General features: G+C 39.3%; 1 protein-coding gene across 1 annotated transcript in view; it reads right to left on the bottom strand.

Annotated features, from left to right (window-relative positions):
* The window catches only part of KLHL1 (kelch like family member 1), a 435,664-nt gene that overhangs the window by 29,900 nt on the left and 379,994 nt on the right, over nt 1-25,770 (bottom strand). The window contains exon 8 of the mRNA XM_080659234.1: nt 11,237-11,399. Within this exon, the coding sequence (XP_080515360.1) occupies nt 11,237-11,399 (163 nt within the window). The remainder of the gene's footprint in view (nt 1-11,236; nt 11,400-25,770) is intronic.

Below are 25,770 nucleotides of genomic sequence, written 5' to 3'. Positions count from 1 at the left end.
TAAATAAATCCCAACAAAAATGGTGCCAGCCACGGAGCTAGAGAGAGCAGGAGGCTTGAGTTGGCCCCGGTGATGGAGGAAGCCAAACTTTCCGCACACCCTGGCTGGCCCAGGCCTCCACTCAAGGCTACAAAGTGTCAATTATAGAAGATAAATAAATCCCAGGTACCAGGGCCTCCACTTGGGTCGCTGGGGGCATGGCTAGCCTGCAAACCACCACAGGCCCCTCACCCAGGCTGTCCCGTGCCCCAAGGGAACCCCCACCCTGATCCAGGACACCCTTCAGGGTTAACCAGCTGGCCCCCACCTGTGCACCAGGCCTCTATCCTATCTAATCCTATCTAATAAAAGAGTAATATGCAAATTGACCATCACTCTAACACACAAGATGGCTGCCCCCATGTGGACACAAGATGGCTGCCACAAGATGACCAGCGGGGGAAGGCAGCTGGGAGGGACCAGGTCTGCAAGGAAGGGCAGTTGTGGGTGGTCAGGCCAGCAAGAGAGGGCAGTTGGGAGGGACCAGGCCTGCAGGGGAGGGCAGTTAGGGGTGACCAAGACGGCAGAGGATGGAAGTTGGGGGCGACCGGGCCTGCAGGGAAGGGCAGTTGGGGGGTACCCAGGCCTACAGGGGAGAGCAGTTGGGGGAACCAGGCCTTCAGGGGAGGGCAGTTAGGGGTGACCAGGCCTGCAGGGGAGGACAGTTAAGAGCAAACAGGCTGGCAGGGGAGCAGTTAGGTATCAATCAGGCTGGCAGGGTAGTGGTTAGGTGGTGATCAGGCTGGCAGGCAGAAGTGGTTAGGAGCAATCAGGAAGGCAGGCAGGCAAGCATTTGGGAGCCAGGAGTCCTGGATTGTGAGAGGAATGTCCGACTGCCCGTTTAGGCCCAATTCTACTGGGATAGGGCCTAAACGGGCAGTCAGACATTCCTCGAGGGGTCCCAGATTGGAGAGGGTGCAGGCTGGGCTGAGGGACACACCTCCTCCCCATGCACGAATTTCGTGCACTGGGCCTCTAGTTTATATATAAGAAAAGCATCCCCTCTTTTGTCTTATTGTTTTAAAGAAATTATTGATTTTAAGCTGTTCTATTTATTTATACACATAACAGTGATAAATTATGGTATTGCTACATCTGAACTCAGTGTTGCTGACAATACATTATTTCTGTGCAGCAATATATCATACATTTTCTTTTTCTGAGATTATTAAATATGCTAACATATACAAATATATAGCTAAATGTATATAAAAGTAATGGTAATTAATATAACATATTGCTTACAATATAAAAGTCAATATTGAGCCTATTAGTATAAGCTTTTATTTAGAAATTAAACAATACTATGAAGTTTGTTATATCATCATTGATTATCTTATCTAATAAAGAGGGAATATGCAAATTGACCATCATGCCATCAACAAAGATGGTGGCACCTATAGCCACAAGATGGCACGCTCAGTCCCCTCAGTCTCACAGTCCTTTCAGCCCAGCTGGGGGGGCGGCAGGCCCATGGTGAAGCCAGACCTGCCCTCAGCCCCCCAGCTGCCCAGGGCTGGCCAGAGGCACAGGCAAGCCTCGGATGGCAGCTGCCCAGCCTCCCAGGGCTGCCTGAGGCTCAGGTAACCAGGGCCGGCCAAGGTTTGTGCTGCCGGCAATGGCAGCAGCAGAGGTGTAATGGGGGCATTGCCTTCCCCTGATTCCCGGGTCGCCTCCTGCCCCTGAGGGCTTCCTAACTGTGAGAGGGGGCAGGCCGGGCTGAGGGACACCTCCTCCAGTGCATGAATTTTCATGCACCGGGCCTCTAGTTTAATATAATTACTAGTACATATATTAAAAACCACTATTCATTCAGTCTCTCTTCTGTGTAAACCTCCCCTAATAAAGTCTAATAAACACAAGGGATTATAGAAGAAATAAATTTATGTAATGCTTTAATACAAATGACCTAATTTTTGACAGTTCCTTTTGTAAAATAAGTGTTTTATATATGTATGGTAACTATTACTTTATAAGTTATTTACTAAAGCCTAAGCTAGGTTATCAGTGGTGTCTTTTACTTTATATCTAGCTTTTTTAATGCCCTTCATAGTATTATATAATCTACAGATCAGTAATAAAATTATTCTAACTTTAATAATGTAACATAAATTATTGATAATGTTAGGGAAAAACTAGTTGAAAAGAATAAATACACTAATTTTTTTCCTCAAGAACAAGCTGTGAAAAAGAAATCAGAAAACTTAACTTATGTAAAATATATGATAGTGTCCTTTAGGACTGCTTTATGGATCTATTGTTAAAATTAATAAATGTATTTCAGTATTTGAAAAGACCTTGAAAATAGTGTACTTTACAGATATATGTTATTAACCATTATCTATAATTCACCGATTTTGAAATGGAAATTTGCTAAGTGACTAAAAATTTAAATGTAAAAATAAATAACAACAACAATAATAACTATTACTATATTTACATTAAAGCTATAAGAATAACCAAGGATATAAACATGATATTCTAAGCAGTTAGAATAAATGTTGGAAGGTATGCATCAAACTTTATGGACAATTATCAAAGGTTATCTTCTCAGATAAATCTATTTAAATATACTGTAGATTGATTTCCTGCTTTGTTACTACAAGGACAAGTTATATGTTGAGAATCTGAAGACAAAGAAGAATCTGTTCCCTGACAGCATAGGAAGTGACAGTTGACAGTTTCACAGTGAGAAAGGAAATTTGACATTTTAACTTAGAGTTGAAAGATGAGTAGAAATTTGAAAGATGAAGTCGGGGAGAAAGCATTACATGCAGGGAAAACATTATGAGTAAAGACAAGGGTCATGAAAGGTCATAGAAGGTGATAAATAAAGAGTGGCAGGTATGTCATGTTGATGGAAGAGGTTGTAGTGATGGGAGGGAAAGAAGAGATACAGCTGGTAGAATGAGAAGATTAAAAGGAGAATGAAGGGTGTTGTGTGTCCTGCTATAGAGTTGGAATTTCATTCTGAGGCAATGAGAAAATGAGAAAAAAAACACACAATATTCTCAGAAATCATCAAGGTCATAGTTCAGTTTGCTGTGCATATTAACTAGTATTTCCCTTGCAAGGCAAACATTGGCAGGGGTTCAGAAATATTCTTGACTTTAGCAAACTATTTTAGAATTTTGCTGAGTATGGCAAGAATCTGAGTCTCACCTACTGCTTTCCCTAATGAATGTATTTATTCAGCATGCCAATGAATTTTACCTAAAGTTTAGAGACCAGGTGTCAGTGTGTTGAAGACTAGTTGCCATGTGCCTGGGTATCACATATTTACTATTCTAGTAACTACAAAATAGCAGTTGCAGGAAATAAAGCTTGTATTAGGATATGGGTTAAATGTGTGTAAAGTGGCTTTGTAGATAATGAGAACCAGGCTGTTCCCATTTTTAACTATGTCATATGTAGAGTCTGACCCTTTGCCATGAACTGTAAAGAGTCTGAATTTAACCCTACTTGGCAACTAACAGATTACCCTATCACAGCTGAGAGAAGACACAAGATTCCTGGGTCAGAGAAAAATGACTTTATTAGTCACCGCACAATAGGTAGTATGAGCTTCATGTTCATATTGCTGCTTCTCGTCCCCCCAAGTCCCACCAGGCTGATGCAAAGAGACTTGGGTAAATGCTGCACACACACACTGGGTTTTTCTCTCATTTGAAGGTCACCGAGTTTATGAAATGCTTATTCTTTAAAAGAGGATGCCAACAAACCTACCTAACCTTTGCTCTGAAGAGAGACATTATTATTCTGGAGAAGAAACAATTCTGCTCTCTGTCCCAAAGAAAGACACTGTTTCTATCTTCCAAACCTGTCTGATTTACAAATGCTCTGAATAAGATAGTATGAAAAAGAGTTGCCAATACTTCTTGTTTGGAAAATGTGCAGTAATGCTAAAACCTGATGGTTAAATTATCTGTGAACCCTGTTGTCCTGATGTCCTAAGGTAACTCTTACTATCACAACCATAGTTCATGTGGCAGGATGACAGAAGAGTGGAAGAAGGAGCACATTCTCTGCCTTTAAGATTTTATCTTTTAAGTGCACAGCTCACGTCTTACATGCCATTGGCCAGAACTTAGTCACATGCCAATACCTAACTGGTAAGGTGCTGGAAATGTTCTTATTTTAGGTGACCATATGCCTACCTAACAATTGGTGTTTATATTGTCACTAGAGGCCTGGTGCATGAGATTTGTGCACTTGGGGGAAGAGGGTCCCTCAGCCTGGCCTGTGCCCTCTCGCAGTCCGGGATGCCTTGGGATATGTCCGATTGCCGCAGAGGCAGGAAAGGCTCCTGCCACCATCCCTGTTCTTGCCAGCCATGAGCCCAGCTTCTGGGAGTGCACTGATCACCAGGGGGCAGCTCCTGCATTGAGCGTCTGTCCCCTGGTGGTCAGTGCGCATCACAGGGACTGGTCATTCTGCCGTTTGGTCGATTTGCATATTAGCCTTTTATTATATAGGATATGAAAAGGAGCGAATGAATATTAGGAGATACTTAGAAGTTTCTGACCCAACACTAGGTCTTTTCCAGTCCTGTGTGCCTTCTATCTTAACTACCTATTTACTAAAGAGGTAGTAAGAGCTAAGTTGCTGCTCTTTCATCTCTCATCAATGAATTCAGCTGTGTCTCTACTAGACAATCTTTCCTCATGCTACTTTGTCTTCTTCCAGAAATTTAACATTATTTCCAATCTGTATCCCAAGTAAAGTTGTTTAATACTTGCCATACTTTATCAATAGTGCATACTCCAGGAATGGCTATGGAAAGTGCCTCCAGTCACATGTTCTAAATATTTTAAGGTTTTACTGATTAGCCTGTGATATTAATTATGATTTTGATTCACAATATGGTTACCCAGAAGCTTTGTTGTTATCCCTTCCTTTGCATAATAAAAGTATAAAAATTTCACAACCCCCATAACATAAACGCTTCGAAGCAGCTATCTAGAGCCATAACTCTGTTTGATCTTTTGTGTCCCAGTGAGAACTTTTTAATTTAGTCCCCAAAGAAGGCTTGTTGATAGATCTTACTGTCAGAATACTTCACCTCTGCCATTCAGTGAACCCTTTTGTGAGACGTACTTGTTGAGGTACTTATAGTACAGTGAGCGGATGTCAGGAAGCTTACAACAGGTTGTATGCTGCTTTTGTTCCTCCTTACTAAAACTGGATGCATGGGGCAAACACAGACTGAGACTTGCTGCCATTAAAACATGGCCGGCATGCAAGACTGTGGGTTAAAGTTTGGAAGAAAATACTTCCCTTAATTTATTAGAACGTGCCCATATTTCCTAAAAAGAAAAACAACTCACCATTTTAAATACGCAAATTAAGTTGGGTCAATTAACCACATCCCAACACTTGGTAGAATTCAACAACCTAAACCTGATAGAAATGGCCACTTTTATTCTTAATCCCTCCCTCTTTCCTTGCCAACTCAGGCTCTACCCCTCTTAAAATTCCGCATTCCCTTTCTTTGTTGTTTTAATATTTCCTGACACTATTTTTCTCAAGTCTAATAAACTGCATCCTGTTAGTACTGATCTTGCCACATGGAATGTCATGCACATAAAGACCTTGAGTTGTTTTAGGCTATCACTCTAGAGAGCTTTCAAATGTCCCTGAAGATTAGATGAAAATCTGAGGAGAGAAACTAAGTGGACAGTCACAAGTTATTAAGAGTAAACAACAGAAAAAAAAAAATCAAAGCAAAGAGATGAGTATGTAAAAGACAAAAGGGTGTGACTATAAAAGCATGTTCAGGGAATCAGAGCGATTCAGTATGTCTGGGACATAGAGTGACTGGAAGGCCAGGGTAAGAGTGAAGACTGGAGAAGAAAGAAGAGTTCAAAATCATAAAAAATACTGTATTCCAGACTGTGGAGCCTGGTATTGGCCGTGCTCAAATTGGGGACCACAATGAATTATCTGTTGTTTTGATACATTCTAATACTGAGACATGATTTATCAAATAATCCCTTTGAACCACTGGAGTACATTTTAGCCAATCCACCATTATGATGGAATTTCTTTGAACAATTACATATTATTCTTCACCAGAGTGATCTTTATAAAATTTAAATGCAACCATGTCACTGCCCTGTTTTAACCTTTATAACATCTTTACCTTAGCCAAGTTGTTATGTGACCTGAGGCCTGCTTTTATATCTAATCTGTTAGGGCCACTGTCTCATTATATTCCACCCACCAAACTCAATTCCCTTCCATTTGTTTGCATTTCACACTCAAGGACTTGACACAAATTGTTCCTTCTCCTTGCTTCTCATTGATTTCCCCACTTTCTGGAAATCTGTTAAATCAATCAAGTCCCAGCTTAAAAGTCATTTCCCAACCCCCACACCCCCCAGGAGGCAAATTACAAACCTCCCAAGTGAGATTCAGTAAACAAGAAGTTTCATTAAAAAAAAAAAAGTGTGAATCTAAGATAATACAAATTTTAATATAAATTGCTTATTATATAAAAGCTTATATGAATTTGGAGTTCCACTTTTAAGGAAGACAATACTAAAGTTTGAATACAAAAATAGAAACAGGGTATTTGGAATCACCAAACAAGTGATGGGCCTTGAGGCATAAGTTAGTTACTGTGCTAGATATCGGGCACACCAAATAAAACAACAGACTTTGACACTTGTTCTTGTGATTCTTCAAGCTGCATAAAATTCAGGCTGCAATTGCAAAAATTGTGACTTGCAGAAATGGCAACTCTCCCATGAATGTAACTAACATGAGATTTTGAAAGAATGATTGAATAAGTTTTGAAGGGAATAATGAAACAAACTCCATTGTTTTGGGGGATCACTAGGGGCAATAGAACGCATTTATTAAAATTCAAGCGTTTATGGATGTACTCAGACAGTGTCAGCATCTGCTGTATGAGCTAACTGATAAAATAAAAATAAACAAACAAGAAAGAGCTTTTAGGTACAAAGTTTGAAAGAACCAACCTAAAACTGAAAGCACAAAAGAATCACATAGAATCATTAGTGGAAATATTCAGGAGTCATATGGCCATATAAAACCAATATTTGTTAATTGTTTGGTTGTATTTTTTTTATTCACCGAGTAAGTTTGTGGCTGTGCTGACATAAGATGATGTAACTGCCATTTAGCATAATCTTTCTTATTGGAAGACTGACCAAAATGTTTCATGAAATGGATATAATTTTGCTCATAAATTCATCAGAATACGTGCATTAATTTTAAGCTATAAACCAACTTCTTGTTTTCCCACAACAAATGGTATCATAAATAATCTAAATTCAAGAGGGATGTTCGCTATTTTGATTAGCCTTAATTAGGAAAATTATCCAAAATCACATTTAGAGAAGCAACAGTCAGATTAGAATGACACATTAGAGAGATGTGAAAATGACATAAGAGGGGGAAAACACACATCAATAGAGATGAGAAAAAAAACAACTGTCAAAGGGTGATGTTGAAACAATTTTCTGCTATGGGTCTAAAGTGAAAGGTGATTTTCTAGTGATTATATTTCTTTCTGAGTAAAACAGAAAAACAACAAAAAGACATTAGTAGACAGCCATCAAACCACAGAATTTTTAGGCCATTAAATCATATCTAGAGTGGGGGAGGGGGAGATATTCAAATGAGAGCTGTACTATTTTGTTTTAAAGGAGAAAAATTAATTGAAGTAAATGTTGCATTATTTAAAACATTCCATAGAATAAAATTAAAATTTGGGAAAATGCACTCAATTACAAAGTAAAAACTTGGAATACTACACATTCTGATATTTGGTATGAATAATGCTTTAGAGTAAAACATAATTTCTTAAGATATTAAATATTCTAGCTGGCCAAAAAATAAAAGAAAAAGAAAAACAACCCAAATAATAAATTCCATGAATAACTAAATTAAAAGGGGCATTAGAAAAAATTGGATCAACAATACAATTATAACAACATATGAAATTTATAGAACATTGTCCATTAAATATTTTACTTATTAGATTTTTATCCCATTTATTTCTGATTGAGTTTGGAGGGGATCTATAAAAAACACACACATATTTTAAGATATTTCAAAGTAAAGTATTAGGGAAGGATCACAAAGTTATAATGCAAGGTAATTATTATAAACTTAGAATAAGATGAGAAACTTTAATATAGTCTGTGTGTATGTGTATATGTATTGCCCTTACAGAATAATGTTGCAAATAAATAAGATAATAAAGTTGTAAGGATATTTCTCATGTCTGTTAAGAAAATTTGCGGACATACCTCGATGTGGGGCTAAAAGGACCAGAAGAAATAAACCAAGGAATTTATATACTTACCAGTGGCCTGGTGCACAAAATTTGTGCACATTAAAAGGGAATTAATTAGAGGAAATATTTTAATATTGCTATTTGCCCTTTCTCTGTAATAGAAGTATTAGAGATGAAAGAAAATTAGTAAAATGTATATGAAAATCTCCCTCCTGTCAGAGTCTGGAGCATGCCATGGGACCCAGAGTCATGTCCCCGCCCACCCGCGTGTGCCCAAATTGAGCGAGACCCAAACCCAGCCTGTCCCACCCCCATCAAGCCATGCCAGGTTGGGGGCACAGCCTGAGGTCCCCTGTCAAGCCCTGCTGGGTGGGGGGCGCATCCTCAGGTTCCCTGACCAGGCCTTAGGTCCCATGGCCTCGACGCCGGGGTGAGGGGCACAGCCTCAGGTCCCCTGGCCCTGGCACCAGGGTGGGGGACATGGCCTCAAGTCCCCGGTCAAGCCTCACCAGGCAGGGGTTGCGGTCTCCGGTCCCCCGTCCCAGTCTCAGGTCTCCCGGTCCTGGTGCTGGGGTAGAGGATGCAGCCTCAGGTCCCCTGTCAAGCCCTGCTGGGTGGGGGGCACGGCCTCAGGTCCCCCAGCCCAGCCTCAGGTCCCTTGGCCCTGGCACTGGGGCAGGAGGCGTATCCGCAGGTCCCAGGGATCAGGCCTAAACTGGCAGTTTGACATCCCCTGAGGAGTCCTGGATTGGAGAGGGTGCAGGCTGGGCTGAAGGGACCCTCCCCCCATGCACGAATTTTGTGCACCGGGTCAAGGGTTCAATTCACTGTCAAGGGCATGTACTTGGGTTGCAGTTTCCATCCCTGCCCCATCAGGACATGTGGGGGTGCATGGGGAGGGAGGCAACCAATCAATGTATCTGTCTGTCTCTGTTTCTGTCTCTGTCTCTTTCTCTTCATCCCCCTGTCTCCCTCCCTTCAACTCTCTCAAAAAATCAAAGGAAAAAATATCCTCCGGTGAGGATTAACAAAAAGTCAGGGCAATTCATTCACCATTTACTGAGTACATATGGTAAAGGGCTATCAAACCCAGGAATATAACAATAAATGATGTTTATAAAATATCAACATTTAGTGAACATATACTAGTAAAGCTAGTGATAAGACAAAAACAATAACATATATAATTTCAAGAACAATAAGTAAATAGTTTGGGAAGGTATTCAATGTTGCCTCTCTATATAAAAGCCTAATGTGCAAAGTGTCCCATTGGGAGTTTGACCTATCAGGAGTTACATCGCTCTCTATGATGTGCTCTGACCACCAGCGGACAGCGTGGAATGAAGGAAGGCCTAGGTGGCCGGCAGCAGCCAAGGAAGGGAGGCCCCGGCCAGGCAGCTGGCACCCGCGAGGAACCTTACCCATGCATGAATTTCATGCCCTGGGCCTATAGTTTTAAATATAATGGCTAATAAATAACTTCATGTGGACAAATTCTGAGATGAAACCTGAGGGATGAGAAGGATAGGCACCTGAGATTTGCTAGAAACAGCATCTCAGACAAAAAAAAAAAAAAAAAAAGAGCAAACACAAAAGAACTGAGTTGGCTTAGAAGTTGCCATATTTGAGGCATAGATAAAAGGGGAACTTGGCTGGTACACAGAGAAGAAAAGGAGTAGACAAGGACAAGATCGAGTGGGTCCTTGTAGGTAAAGATATGCATTTTATTCTAATTGCAAAGAGAGCCCTTGAAGAACACTGACATTTGCATTTATAAAAGGTTGTTCTGGCTGCTTTAGCAAGTGGACTGTATGGGAATGAACAGGGAGACCAGATTGTTAGTTTGAGCAGTTGTCCAGGCAAAGATATGTTATTTACTTTGTTTAGGCCAGGGGTTCTCAAGGTAATGAGAAGGAGTGCATTTTGCCATCCCCAAGGACATTTCACAATGTCTGCAGACATTTTGGTTGTCACATTGGGGTCAGAGTAACTAGCACCTAGTGCATAGAAGCTCAGGATGCTGTTAAACACCCTCCAATGCACAGGACAGAGCCTCACCCCCAACAAAAATCTATCTGGCTCAAAAAATAAAGAGTATTAAGGCTGAGAATTCCTGATACAGAGTAAAAGAAATAGAAATTGTGTAAAGTGACCAGACTGTTATAATTAGGCAAAAATTATGTATTGGGCACCAAACTTCTTGTACCCTTTTTTAAATATATACTTTTTAAAAAATTGATTTCAGAGAGGAAGGAAGAAGGAGAGATAGAAACTTCAATGATGAGAATCATTGATCGGCGACTGGAATCAAACCCGGGACCCTTCAGTCCGCAGGCTGACACTACCCACTGAGCCAAACCAGCTAGGGTTCTTGTACCCTTTTGAATTCTCCTCAGGTATTTTATCAGAAAGAATATTAAGTTTGCAGATCTTTAGTGAATGTAATTTTCATGAAATGTATTTGATACATCTTTAACCAGCAATTCATGTGAAGTTCTGGTTTCTATTTTATATGAAGAGACGACCAGAAAAATACAGTGTTGCTTTGTCAATTATCCATGAAGACTAATTTTTTAAAACAATTAAAATCTGAAGATATTTTTAAAAGATTTTTTTAAAATATATTTTATTGATTTTTTACAGAGAGGAAGAGAGAGGGATAGAGAGTTAGAAACATCGATGAGAGAGAGACATCGATCAGCTGCCTCCTGCACGCCCCCCACTGGGGATGTGCCTGCAACCCAGGTACATGCCCTTGACCGGAATCGAACCCGGGACCCTTCAGTCCGCAGGCTGACGCTCTATCCACTGAGCCAAACCGGTTAGGGTATTAAAAGATTTTAATTGGACAATCTTACTAAGAGTTCATTTATAAAAATATTCACTCAAAAACTTTTTTTTTTCCCAGATAAAAAGGAAAAATCTACTCACTTGCCATTCAATGCTGCTACACCAACTGTGCTTCGGGCAATTGACATACTTGCAACAAAAGTCCATTGCTGACTCTGGGGATCCCATCTCTCCACTGTATTGAGATAGCTCCAGCCATCATGGCCTCCCACAGCATAAATCGGGCCTTCAAGTACTGTCACACCTAGAACATAGAAGTGAAAACTGAATGGATTTATTTCACAGTGAAATTTTAAAAATCATATTGATAGTAAGCCCAGCTGGGGTGGCTAAGTGGTTGAGCATCAACCCATGAACCACAAGGTCACTGGCTCGATTCCTGGTCAGGCTGGGTTGCGGGCTCCATCCCCAGTAGGGGTGTGCAGGAGGCAGCTGATTGATGATGTTTCTCTCTCAGCAAATGTTTCCAACCCCACATTCCTCTCCCTCCCTCTCTCTCTAAAAATCAATAAAAACATATTTAAAAAATTGATAGTAAAATATATGATGCTATTCAGAATAGGCTGTAGCTGTTAGAAAACAATTGCAATGCTGTAGAAACTGTTTACTAAAGTTTAATCATTAAATTGAAAACATTTAGAACCAAAAATAAATAGTATGACCTAGATGTTTTACAAACTTAAAGAAATTTTCTTATTTATGTCCATGTGAAAAAGAAAATTCTAAAAATCAGAGATGATACATCTTGTGCCTCTACTTTGAAGAATATTTTTATACTACCATTTCAAATACTTTATTACTTTAAGCAATGTTGTATTAAGCAATGTAACATCAATTTGAACAGAGCATAGTATATACTTCTATGTTATTAAGATTGTCTTTAATTTCTCCCAGTAATATTTTTCTAATTAAAAAATTCCTATATAATATATATTGTACCTTTCTTACTTCATTTCAATGTATGCTATCAATATTTATGAATTCAATTTTTTCTTGCTGAATTTATTTTTTAAGTTATGAAATATTTCTTCTCTATACAGTAGTGAATTTCACCTTAAAGGTGTAATTTTTTAATTATTAATGAATCTACATTAAGATTGTTTTTGTTCCAGAATATTGATCTTTGACTTACGTGGTTATTTAATCCATCTATATTTAATGTAATAACTGATTATTTTTAGATTGAATTTTAATGTTTCTCCTACTTGTTCTTTCCATTCATTTTTATTTATTTATTTGTTTAAATTTGTCTTTATTGTTGAAAGTGTTATAGATGTCTCCTTGTTTTCCCATTGACCACTTCTAGCCTGCCTTCCCCAACCCCCCTCCACCTCCCAGGCTTTCACCACACTATTGTCTGTGTCCTTGGGTTATGCATATATGCATATAAGTTCTTTGGTTAATTCTCCCCATCCCCTGCCTTATTCTATGTCCCTGGATTTATTTTGTTCATCAGTTTATTTTGTTCTTTAGATTCCACATTCTTAAAAAGTATCTATTTATAGCATTTATGTTGGTAGATTAAATATAAAAGTCATAGTATGAGTTTATTACTGGTTGATAATTAAGTTAGTAAATTTTAATTGTTATAAAAATAAAATGGTCAGTATAATCCCTCTTAGAATTAGTTATTAAAGCTGCTTTGTTAAGATCTGCAAGCAGGATGAAAGCATAATTGTAACATATTCTTTCACTTTCAAAACTTATATTCCTTTCCCAAACAATTCTAATAGTTGGATAAGAACTATATTCCAAGGATTGCTTATTTTAATAAACCAAATTTAAAAAATATTCAAGTTTACTTTGAAAATATTCATACTTGATGCTTACAGATTATAAAGAAAGATATTCATATAGATTGCCACAGGATTTCTGAACCCTGGATGCCTTCCAATGTGATTTGCGTGTTTCTTGCAGCTGCGATGATTCCCTTGCAGAAAGATCTCATTACTAGGAAGTGACGTGAATAATTGGACCAGAATAATTTGAAAATCAGAATACTTCAATTTCCTTCTTGTGCTTACTAAAAATATCTTTACAGAAGTAGGAAAGCAAGGCCAACAATGCAAAAAGATATTTTTCTGTGCTATATTCATGTAACAATGTTAAACCTGCATTAAAGCATAATAATCTAATGAAAACAATAGAAATATCTAAAGTCATTTTTTTAACCCTCATCCAAAGAGGATATTTTTTTCCATTGATGGTTTAGAGAGAGTGAAAGGGTTGGAGGAAGGGCAGGGTTAGAGAGAGAGAGAGAGAGAGAGAGGTGAAAGAGAAACATCAGCTGGTTGCCTCCCACTTGGGCCCCGACTGAAGCCGGGAACGAATCCACAACAGAGGAATGAAACCCACAACCATTTAGTCCACAGGCCAACATTCTAACCACTGAACAAAACCAGCCAGGACTCTAAAGTCATTTTTTGTGTCTCTAACTTAATAATTGTATGATTCTTCTGACAAAAATTTATAAAATTTATTTTTGATGTGTAAAGTTATCAAAATTTTCTTTTTTTAAATTCATATAATTGTTTATATATTTTATACTATAGCTATTGCAGATATTATTTCCCTTGAGAATTCTGCAATAAAATCTCTTTTAGAACTTTTTTGTATAATTTTCCTTCAAGATAATTCAATGACACTAGCAAGCTATCCCACATTTTTAGGTAAGACAGCAAAAGTTAAAGGTAAGCACTTTCCATGTGGGTTTCAGTTGCTAGTAATATTTTTATGGAATCCTACAGAGTATCCCACCCTTGACCTACTGAATCAAAATTTTCATTTTAAGAAAATCCTCAGTTACTATGCACACTAAAGTTTAAGAAGTACCAGTGGTCTCCAAAGTGGAGGACCTCTTACTCAGAGGGTGCACAATGCTATCATCTGGATATGCAAATAACATATTAGAAATTATATTGTCTTATTATTTAATGTGTACCTTTGCATGTTTTATAATAATTGTAGTCTTAAACAATTAATATATTTTATAATTAAAAAAACTGTTAGAGTAAATAATTAATATATTAATATAATTTATGAAAAATCTATTGGAGTAAAAATTTGTTTACCAATAATCATGCTCATACAAAAATGTTGGAGATTATTTCTTAGCTAATCCCTTGCTTAGCTATCATATTACTACATACTAATTGCAGGCAAGGTGAGTTTTTGAAATCAAAACTAAAATTGTTTTATAATTAGAGTCAAACCCTTTCTACTGAATTTTTGAAAGGCTTAACACTTACTTTTGATTTCTATATTATCTATGTAGCAGTGACTGATAATTACCGTAGCACTCACCCTGTTTTTTCATATCCTATCATAATAAAGCCACTAATTTTTTTAAAAATATATTTTATTGATTTCTTACAGAGAGGAAAGGGAGAGGATAGATAGTTAGAAACATTGATGAGAGAGAAACATCGATCAGCTGCCTCCTGCACACCTCCCACTGGGGATATGCCTGCAACCCAGGTACATGCCCTTGACCGGAATCGAACCTGGGACCCTTCAGTCCGCAGGCCGATGCTCTATCCACTGAGTCAAACTGGTCAGGGCATAAAGCCACTAATTTTTAAGGGGTCTCATAGCCACTCAAAAAAACTGTAAAAAAAGATAAAGCATCAGTTTGTTTTAGGCAGGTGAAACAAATGGACTGAAGCATAGGTATGCTGTCTGTAATAACGATGCAATGGGTAGAGTAGAAGCAGCATATAGGCAACGAGGTGCCCTTGGGCCTGTTGTTTAACACAGGGGACTAACAGCAAAGCCGCCGGTGCTTTCAGGGCTTGATAGCTAAATGGTGGTCTTGCTCAAAGATGTTCAAATCCTCCCTTTTTTCTTGTTAAACCATTGATGTTCTGGGTTTTACTCTGAGACCAGCTGACTTGGTTCTAGTCCACTCAACTAGGAGCATTCAACTTTCTGACTTTTTAGATAATACCTAAATCCTTGGCAATATCCACCAAATACTCTAATTTTGTTTTAAAAAATTGTATGTTACCAACATGTATTATATCTTTTAGAGCAATACAAATCCTATCTAATAAAGAGGGAATATGCAAATTGATTGTCACTCCATCATAAAGATGGCAGTGCCCATAGTAGCCACAGATGGCGGTGCCCAGTACTCTCAACCCCACCGAATTTCCTCAGTCCTGCCGGGGGGGGTGGGGGGGGCGGCTGCTGAGAACGGGCAGCATGAGAGGCCTGGCAGAATGCTTGCTTCATTGCCGTGGTGACACGGCAAGCATTCCACCCTAGCCATTGAGGGCCTCTGGGCAGTGGACATAGAGTGGCCAGGGCAGGGGGGGGATGCTTGCGTCGTCACCCCAGCGACAAGGCAAGCATTCCGTGCCCAGCTGTGGAGGGCCACTGGCCAGGCTGGGTACGGAACGCTTGCGTTGCTGCAGGCCGGGCTGAGGGAACCCCCCACAACCCATGCATGAATTTCATGCACCGGGCCTCTAGTCCTATATAATAAAGAGCTAATATGCTAATGGTCATGACACCCTCAGAAATATCCCAACATATTTCTCCCATCCTTCTCTGTCCAGGGCTCAGTTACAAGCCCATCTTTAGTCTAGAATAATAACTGTCCAAGACAGTGATTTTCAACCTTTTACATCTCATGGCACATATAAATTAATTATTAAAGTTATGCAGCACACCAAAAAATACATTTTTGCTGATCTAATAAAAAAAAGGTATTATTTTGATTCATTCACATCACATAGCTATTGTTCTGTTGGCTGTTTGTGGGTGAGCACAGGAGACTTGTTTGGAAAGTTTGTAAGGAGGAAATTCCATCCTAGGCGAATTGGCTGAAGGCAGCCTGCTGTGCTTATCAAAATTCCAACCTAGGGAAGTTGGCCAAAGGTGTCTGTCCCTGATTGTTCCTTGACCTTTCCAAACAAGTCTGTGCATGTGCAGACTCTTGGGTGTTTACTGCAATCTTTATGTTTAATCTTTTGGTGTCCTTGCTTAAAGGACATTGCAGACACATGTGTCCTCCCAAGATTACTTACCGTACTGATTATATCTGAAAGATAAACTTTATCCCAAACTGCTATTTTAATAAAAGCCTGAAGAGGCAGGTCAACAGGGCTCTCTGGCTCCTATAGCCAGGCACTCCCTTAGCCCTCTCTTTCACAGCAATCGGATGTCAGGGTAATCATTCATCTGTCACTCAGGGTCTGCTTGTCTGCCCTGGTAAGTGGTGCCCCACGTGAGGACCAAGGAACATAATGAGATGTGGTGGAAACCTCAAAAATGAAGAGTAAGAAAATGAAAAGTAACTGCGCAGTAAGTCATTGGGGCTCACTGGGATTTCCAAGTTCAATGGGATTGTGTCTCGGCTAGGTTTTCACAATCCGACAGCAGCTGCCCAACAAGTTGCGGGGGTGGGGGGAGTCCCTCAGCCCGGCCTGCACCCTCTCCAATCCAGGACCCCTCAGGGGATCCGACTGCCTCTTGCAATCTGGAACTGGTGGCTCCTAACCGCTTGCCTGCCTGCGTGATAGCCCACAACCCCTCTGCCTGCCTGCCTGATCGCCCCTAACCACCTCTGCCTGCCTGATGGACCCTAATCACCTATCCCTGCCTGCCTGATCCCTCCTAACCACCTCTGCCTCGCCCCATACACAGAACCCAGGATTCCCTCCTCCAGCTGGTCACAGGCACCTGGGACCCGGGCTTCCCTCCCTCTGGATAGCTGCAGGCACCCAGGACCTGGGCCAGCTTCTCCTGGGCTGGCCACAGCCACAGGGAACCATGGGCAGATGGCTTCATCTGGACCACAGCCGCAGGCACTGGTGCCTGGGACCACAGGGCGGGAGGCTTGTCCCTCTCCTGAGCCAGCGTAGCCTGGCTGGTCCTCATTCCTTTCTTGCGAGCTCATTTGTGCCTGGCTGGTCCCCATTCCTCTCTCCCCAGTGTTTAGTGTCTGAGCCATTACTGCATGATGACCATTTGCATATTAGCTCTTTATTATATAGGATAATCCTTGGTGCCTTGATGCTGGAACATTAGACCTTGATCTCTGGGAGCAAGTAGGTAGGAACTTAAAGAGAAAACAAGTTCTCTTGTCATCTTTAGCTATGTGGGCTCTTGTTTGAGCTGCAGTATGCCTACTTTATATTGAGGATCAAAAGCCTACAGAATGCCAGGAGGATTTACCATTGCCCCTTCCTCCTGAGGTAGAGCCTGTAATACCTAAGGCGTCAGAGGAACCCCTTCCCAATTCTCCTCCTCCAGCGTGGGAAAGCTCATCAACTAGATCAGCCATGGGCAAACTACAGCCCGCAGGCCGGATCCGGCTGTTCTATCCGGTTCTCTTGCTCTCCCCTCCGCTCCTTTACTTTGAATTTATATTAGTTCACACAAACACTCCATCCATGCTTTTGTTCTGGCCCACCGGTCCAGTTTAAGAACCCATTGTGGCCCTCGAGTCAAAAAGTTTGCCCACCCCTGAACTAGATCCTCAGTTATGGGATCATGTGCCAGGCAAGCTATGTTAGAAGGAGAGCTTTTGGCTTGCATAGTTATGCAATATCAGCAAGGTAATAGGATTCATTACCTTGCTGATCTTGCATGAGCCACTCTCCTTTAATACCTTTAAGAAATAAGGATAGGCATTAGAGAAAATGGGGCTAATAGTCCATTTACAAAAGGACTTCTTAATGCCTTGTCTGAAAATGACCATTTGATTCCTTGGGACTGGCATATTTTGGTCAAAACAGCTCTGGATGACAGTCAATATTTCTTATGGAGAACAGAATATGATGAGATCTGTGAACAACAGGCTGTTTGTTGGTATTCACTGACGACCCCACCTTGGAGCCCTCTGGGCCACATTCTGGCTGTAAGTCCCAGACACTTTAAGATATCTTCTGAAAGATCCATGAAAAAGACTCTGATTTATTAAGTCTTGTCTGTGGGTTATGCGTGCCTATAAATATTGTATATAAGAGTGTCTGTTTATTGTTGCTTTATGTCTCTTTGTTTGGTTTCTAATGAGTGTTCTTGACTGTCTGTAATGTAACTTGGTTACTGATTGATGTTCTTTGCTTGCTTTCTTATTTTTGGGGGACTTAGTTTGCACTTCACCATTTTATGAACATAGGGAATCCACTGTCTCTAATGTTTGGGCTTTGTGCCACTCAGAACCCATTTGCTGTGCTGGGTTAGTGTGAGACAAGATTCTAAGGCTAATGTCCTAGTCCACCATTTTATGAGTACTCATTTATTTACTGTAGGGTTTTTTGTTTCTGTTTTTAAGATCTCTTCTTATATGCAAGATTTCATATTGTTAGTCTACTCAGAAATAAAAGAAAATATGGGAAATAACAGTTTAAACCCTACAAGTCTTTTTCCTAGGATGATTAGACCTATAGAAGTGCCCTCTAGCAGTCTTCAGAAATAGCAGTGGGGGCCACTTTGATTTTGCAAGGAAAAATAAAATAGAATAGAAATTTCACATTTAAGGCCGTTGAGTTATCCCTGTTACAAAATTTGCCAAGAAAATGCCTTGGGTAATAATAATTGGCTTTAAAATCTCAAAGTTGTTAAGGCAAAATACATATAACTAAAACTAAAGGTATATGTTAAAGCTTTTTCAGTGGTAATTATATATGTGTAAACATAGTTTTCCAAAGTCTTTGGTAACTTAAAACTTTGGAGTTTGTTGGGTTAAATAGTAAAAATTATTAAATATCTAGGTATTTTGAAATAACAGGATACTAAAATATTAATTAATCTGAATTTGCCTCATATGGAAAATCTAGAACATGGATTTGAATCTGTTAATGTATAAGTCTTGTATTCTATTCAAAATATCTCTTTAAAAATGTGAATGTATTGCTCATCTGAGAAATGTTAATTACTTATATGTAACCTAAAAATAAAGGTTCCTAAAGGGTAAGAATTATAACTAATTGGAAAGAAACTATGGTTTTGATGTAATAGAAGGCATGAGGCATGGAGAAGCATTTTGAAAGAAAAAAAAGTGGATTCTAAAGCTGGTTATTTCTGAAAGTTGTAAGGTTCTTAAGAAAAGTTTATGAAAATTGTAAAATATCTGTAAAGAGAAATGTTGAAAGGAAGTTATATAAATGACACAGGCCAGTAAGCCAGGACAAGTAGAATAGGAAAATTGAGATGGTTAATTTGGAGCCATCTAGATAAACTTTATACCAAACTGCTGTTACAATAAAATCCTGAAGAGGCAGGCAAATGAGGCTGTCTGGTTCCTATAGCCAGGCAGTCCCTTTGCTCTCTCTTTCATAGCAATTGTGTATCAGAGTAATCATTCATCCATCACTCAGGGTCTGCTGGTCAGCCCCAGCAGCTGTTCTCATTGTTTTATTTGACAATCTAAGGGAAAAGAGGTCAGTGCCCCTAACTAATTAGTCAGGTATTACATGTTTTAAAAATTCTTGCCCTAGCTCAGTGGACAGCAAACTGCAGCTCTGTTGACTAATGAGTTTGTCAACCACTGGACTAGACGAAATGTTACCATGTAGTTGGAAGCTGTGAGGATTAGGCAATTGTGGCATATTGTGTGCAAAGAGGTAAAGGGTAGTATATAACAGTGCTCGGCAAACTCATTAGTCAACAGAGCGGCAAACCATGGCTTGTGAGCCGCATGTGGCTCGCGAGCCACAGTTTGCCAACCACTGCCCTAGCTGGTTTCACTCAGTGGATAGAGCATCGGCCTCTGGACTGAAGGTTCCCATGTTCAATTCTGGTCAAGCGCACATGCCTGGGCTGTAGGGTCGATCCCCAGCAGGGGGTGTGCAGGAGGCAGCCAATCAGTGATTCTCTCCCTCTGATGTTTCTGTCTCTCTTTCCCTCTTCCTTCTTTTCTGAAATAAATAAAAATAGGTTTAAAAAAATTCTTGCTGCACACCCATTGCAGACTGCTGGTCTAAGGGAATGGGTTTGCCTTCCTGATACTTCTTTGACTTCTCACATGGTATCCATGTAAAATGAGGTTATTTTAGGAAAGATAAAGTAAGGTAGCTGGTAGAGAGGCAATCAATAGTATCTGACCTGAGGATTACAAACCTGAACAAGCTTGGCTTAAACATAAATGCGATGGGTAGTAATAATGTTAGTCTCAATTAACTTCTAGAGAAATAAACCATAATCTCCTTCCAATTGGATTACCTGCTATAAATGGACAAATTAGAAAATGTGAGTATCTGCTGTACAGTACCCTGTTGGAAAGGACAATTGATATTATTTTAAGATTTTTCTCCACCATTTCAGAAAAGAAACAGGAAAGAGAATAGATGTGGGTATATATAATTTAAATTTATTATTGCTACATTTATTTGTGACTACATCATTAAGAAGTATTTTTAGAAATGAAAACAAACATGTTATTCATTGCTTTTTCTTTTAGGCTTAACCTAGAATTATTTGCTTAAGTAAAAAAAAAACTATTCTAAATATTGCAAAACCCAGATTTATTTATTTTTGGCTTTAATATATAGATAACATTTAGTATATCAAAGGGGTAGTAAGGAAAAACATGTTTGTTATACCTGACTTACCCTTTTTAACAAGTTTTATACACTGACAAATGAAAACTGTTTTAACAAAATATATTCTACTCAATTAATAAATATTGATCTACACTAACATAATCACTATCATCACTCATATTAAAATTAATTTATAGAATATTAATAGATCAATCACATAGTAATAATTTTAAAGGAAGATATTATTTGCAAAATAACTTTTACATCCAGTCTTTGTTTTTGATTTCTCCATAATTTGTCTTATTTAATTTTCACTTTATATATTTCAGCAGCTTTCTAACTCAGTTTACTACCTGCCTATCTTCGTTCTCCAACTGATTTTTGATGCTTCTATGAAATTGAGATTGATCTTCCAGTAGCAAAAACTAGCCGTGCTCAAAAACTTTAAAGATTTTTCTCTGTTGAGAAAATTTTAAAGAGTAAACTTTATTGTGAGATATGTTATTCAATATCTGGCCTCAAACTTTTTAAATTCCATCTACCAGTAGTATATTGATAAATTATTCAAATCACTCTGATGTAATACTAGGTGTTTCATCTATGTTTCATGTAGGCTACCTTTCATGGCATTTCTTATATTGGAACCTATATTGCAAAAGATCTCTGTAGCATATAAAAATTCTACCCATCATTTAAATCTTTATTCAACTTTCCAGAGATAAAATTTTATTTTCCTTACCAACCTAAAAAAAAAATGCAACTGTTTTTGGGCAGTTTTTAAATAAAGCTTGTATTATTTTCTGGAGTGTATTAAAGTAATTTAGGGTTTGTATCTAAGAAACTGCAGTTTCTGTGAAAATAAGATTTTTTCTCTAATTATTGCATCTTAAAAAGCATTTTAAACTGTCATTTAGATCTAATGAACATTCAATAAATGTGTTCACCAGTGGCATGAGTAGATGAACTATGGAAGATTATAGGAAGAGTAAAAGAATGTGTTCATTCAGCAAACTAAAGCCTAGAGTAACAAATTGATCTTCTTCAGTCATTTGAAATGCAGAATCTGATAGTAAAGAATCCCTATAAAGATGTGGAAAGGGTTGTGTGGTAATTTGAAAGTAAATTAAGAGATAATGCTTTAAAAATTTTTCTCTATGAAAAAATTATACTGATTGTTGATCATATTTAAGTGTTAATATAGAGCATAATGCTGAACTAATGGAAATTATTTAATAAACTAGAGGCCCAGCGCACAAAATTTGTGCACTGGGGGGGTGGGTGTCCCTCAGCCCAGCCTGCACCATCTCCAATCTGGGACCCCCCGGGATCGGGCCTAAACGAGCAGTCGGACATCCCTCTCACAATCCGGGACTGCTGGCTCTTAACCATTTGCCTGCCTGCCTGCCTGATTGCCCCTAACCACTTCTGCCTGCCAGCCTGATTGCCTGCTAACCACTCCCCTGCTGGCCTGATTGATGACTAACTGCTCCCCTGCTGGCCTGATCGCCCCCAACTGCCCTCCCCTGCTGGCCTGGTCACCCCTAACTGCCCTCCCCTGCCAGCTTGATCACCCCCAACCGCCCTACCCTGCTGACCTGTTCATCCCCAACTGCCCTCCCCTGCTGGCCTGATTGTCCACAACTGCCCTCTCCTGCCGGCCATCTTGTGGCAGCCATCTTGTGGTGGCCATCTTGTGACGACATGGTGTGGCCATCTAGTGATGACGTGAGGGCACGAGGGCCACCTAGGCTTTTATTAGTATAGATGCTTATAGAATAAATTTTCAAATTATAAAGTAAAAACTATAAATTAAAAATTAGATATTTTATTTAAAAATATTCTTTTTGCAAATAGTAAAATGAAACAATTATATTTAAGGACTTAAAAAACATTTTTCCCATTATTTCATATAAAATAATCTGAGTTTTTTTCAGATTAAAGGAACAATTTCTGTATGGTAAACCAAAAAGAAATTACAGTGTAAACTTTCTAAGCCAACATATTTTGATTTATAGTGAATCATAGGATTTTTCCAGGGTCATTTTCATTAAAGTGTTTAAAAGTAAAGAATTACATAATTGTCATTAAAAAAAAAATATCTCTCTAAACAGCAGATAAAAAATAATTGCACTGTTGTCTTAACTAAAACAAGTGTCCAAAGGTTTAAAGAAGATATTTTATCAAGTATAAGGTGAAGTCTAATATATCAAGTGATTTCTAGCTATTAAAAAATACTTTCTATCTGACTCTCTTAGGGATTAATTGTCCCCACATTTGTACACAGTTTTTCTGTTACACATTGACCTTGAGATGGTATGATTAAAACCCACCTACTAATTATTAATAACTTCATTAGTTAAGGTCTTGTGTATACTTCTGTTAATTATTAACTATTCCTTCCTTGAACTGAGATTTCTTGACTAAATACATATGTATTTGAACATCAGGCACTTATAGAAATTGAACAAGTATGGTTCTTAACAAGGAACTAAAATGTTTTTAAATGTTTTATTAATATACTAGAGGCCCAGTGCATGTACGCCAGTGGGGCTTCTCAGGGGATATTGGCCAGGCCAAGGGAACCCACTTGTGCCTGAATCCATTCACCGGGCTTCTAGTATGCATATAAGATTTTTGGTTAATCTCTTCCTGTCCTCCCTCCACCCCCCTTCCCTCTGAGCTATTCATCAGTCTGTTCCATGTTTCTATGCCTATGCATTGAGCATCTGCCCCCTGGTGGTCATTGCATGTCATAGCTACCAGTCGAATGGTCAGATGGTTGTTTAGGCTTTTATATATAGAGATTTTTGCAATTGATGACAGTATTTTATAATGATTTAATGAGAGTTTTAATGTGAGCTAACAATGTTTGTGAGCAGTTAAATAAAAATGGGTATGACAGCCCTGGCTGGTATGGCTCAGTTGGATGGGCATTGTCCTGTTCACTGAAAGGTGTTGGATTTGATTCCTGGTCAGGGCACATGCCTGAATTGTGGGCTCAATCCCCAGCAGGGGGCATGCAGGAGGCAGCCAATCCATGTTTTGCTCTCACTTCTATGTTTCTCTCTCTCTCTCTCTCTCTCTCTCTCTCTCTCTCTCTCTCTCTCCCTTCCTTTCTCTGTAAAAATCAATAAAAAATATTTTGAAAAAATGAGCATGACACAGTCTCTTCTAGAAGCTAAGAGACTAAGTGTGAAACATGTTTAATTAAACAATTATGATCTACAATAATGGGTGCTAAGCCACACCCACTATGTATCATGAATAAAGAGGAAAGGATAACTAGCATTACCATGGGTGATAAAGAAAGACCTTGTCTAGGAAATGACATTAGACTCACTATCATGGGATGAGTAAGAATTTTAGGTAGGAAACAGAGGAAGGGTCAGTCTGGGAAGAGACAACAACTTGAGCAAAGCAGGCTGTAAAGCAGCTTTGTGTATCTAGCTTGGTAAGATATCTAGTGTGATAAATCTCAGGGTGTAGTAAAAGAGGGAAGTAGCGTAGTTTAAAATGGCACGAGGCAAACAGTAAATATTAATGAGCTGTGAATATTACTTTAAGGAGCTTCTTCTTCATAGACAGGTAAATAGATTTGTGTTTCAGAAAGTTAACATCTCTTAGGGCAGTGGTCGGCAAACTCATTAGTCAACAGAGTGGTAAACCACGGCTCGCGAGTCGCATGTGGCTCGCGAGCCGCAGTTTGCCAACCACTGTTTTAGGGAGAAATAAATAAAGGGGAGATCAAGGTTACATAATGACAGTTTTTTTTATCCATTGTCTTCAAACTTATCTTAAGCAATGAGAATCAACTTCCTCATTTTACTTTTAATAAACCACTTAACTTTCACCTCCCATCCTAAATCTTTTAGGGAGATGCAGACAAGTTAATAAATATTTCATAAATTTTTAGATGTAAGGGCAAGGTTAGAGACCCTATCTATAGACTCTTTCAATAATGGCCCTTATCTGTCATTTCATGCTTGCTTGCATTCTGGCAGCATTTGACCTTTGCTGGCACAGATTTATATGAGCTGTTTCTAGTCAAAAGTGAGAACCAGATATAGTTTTTTTTTGCCAAGAGAGGCTAACAATAAAGGGCTTAGGGTGCATAGTTTTAGGTGTTAAGGTTTTCTAAGTACTAAGATTGAGGGGTAATACAGTATAAAATAATTTTGGGTGCATTATGTTTAATCAAAATGATGTGATGTTTCTTTACTCTTTGCCAAAATGGTCTCAATAAGGAGACTTGAATAAAAAGGTGAATATATATCAAAACAGTAAATTTCACTAAGATATTTTTCAGATTTGTATTCTTTTAGTATTGCAAAACTTATAAATAAATAGTATAAATTAGATAAAATAATTGCAGGATCCCAGGACATCATTTTAGCGTCATGGATGTATACAGTTCTTAGCTGATACTAGAAAATGCTACTTTTGAGGCAGCAGAGAAAAGCATGTTTATTTACTTACTAGAGGCCCAGTGCACAAATTCATGTAAGGGTGGGGGTCCCTAGGCCTGGCCGGCAATCGAGGCCTCTTGGGGCAGTCTTGCCCAGTCCCAATTGGGGCCGGGCCAGCCAGGGCCTGCTAGCTGCTGGCCAGGGCCTGGAGGCCTGCCAGCCAGGGCCTGGGGCCCTGCTGGCCACTGGACAGGGCCTGCTGGCTGCCCAATGGGGCCTGCTGGATGTGGCTTGCCAGATGGGGGAGAAGGATGGGCGGAGGGACTGGGGGAAGTTGGCTGGCCATGGGAGGTTGGCTGTGGGAGTGCACTGACCACCAGGGGCAGCTCTTGCATTGAGCATCTGCCCTCTGGTGACAGTGTGCATCATAGCTACTGGTCAGCTGATTGTTCCAGTCGTCCTAGTCATTCGGTCACAATGGTCACTTAGGCTTTTCTATATATAGATACCAGTTCTGTTATACCTATGCAGCTGTCTTCAATTACATGGAAACAAATGAAAATTAGCATAAGCAAAATACGCAACTGTAGCAGTTGAAAATAACTGCTCACTAGTTCCTGAGATGTTGTTACCTGTTGACGCCTCTTTTTTTTTTTTTTTTTTTAATAATAGCTAGACACACATCATTCCATTCAAAAGTCTCAGAGGGAAGGGGAGT

Source organism: Plecotus auritus, assembly GCF_963455305.1.
Source record: "Plecotus auritus genome assembly, chromosome: 3".
Taxonomy (NCBI): Eukaryota; Metazoa; Chordata; class Mammalia; order Chiroptera; family Vespertilionidae; genus Plecotus; species Plecotus auritus.
This window is presented reverse-complemented; position numbering and strand designations above follow the sequence as displayed.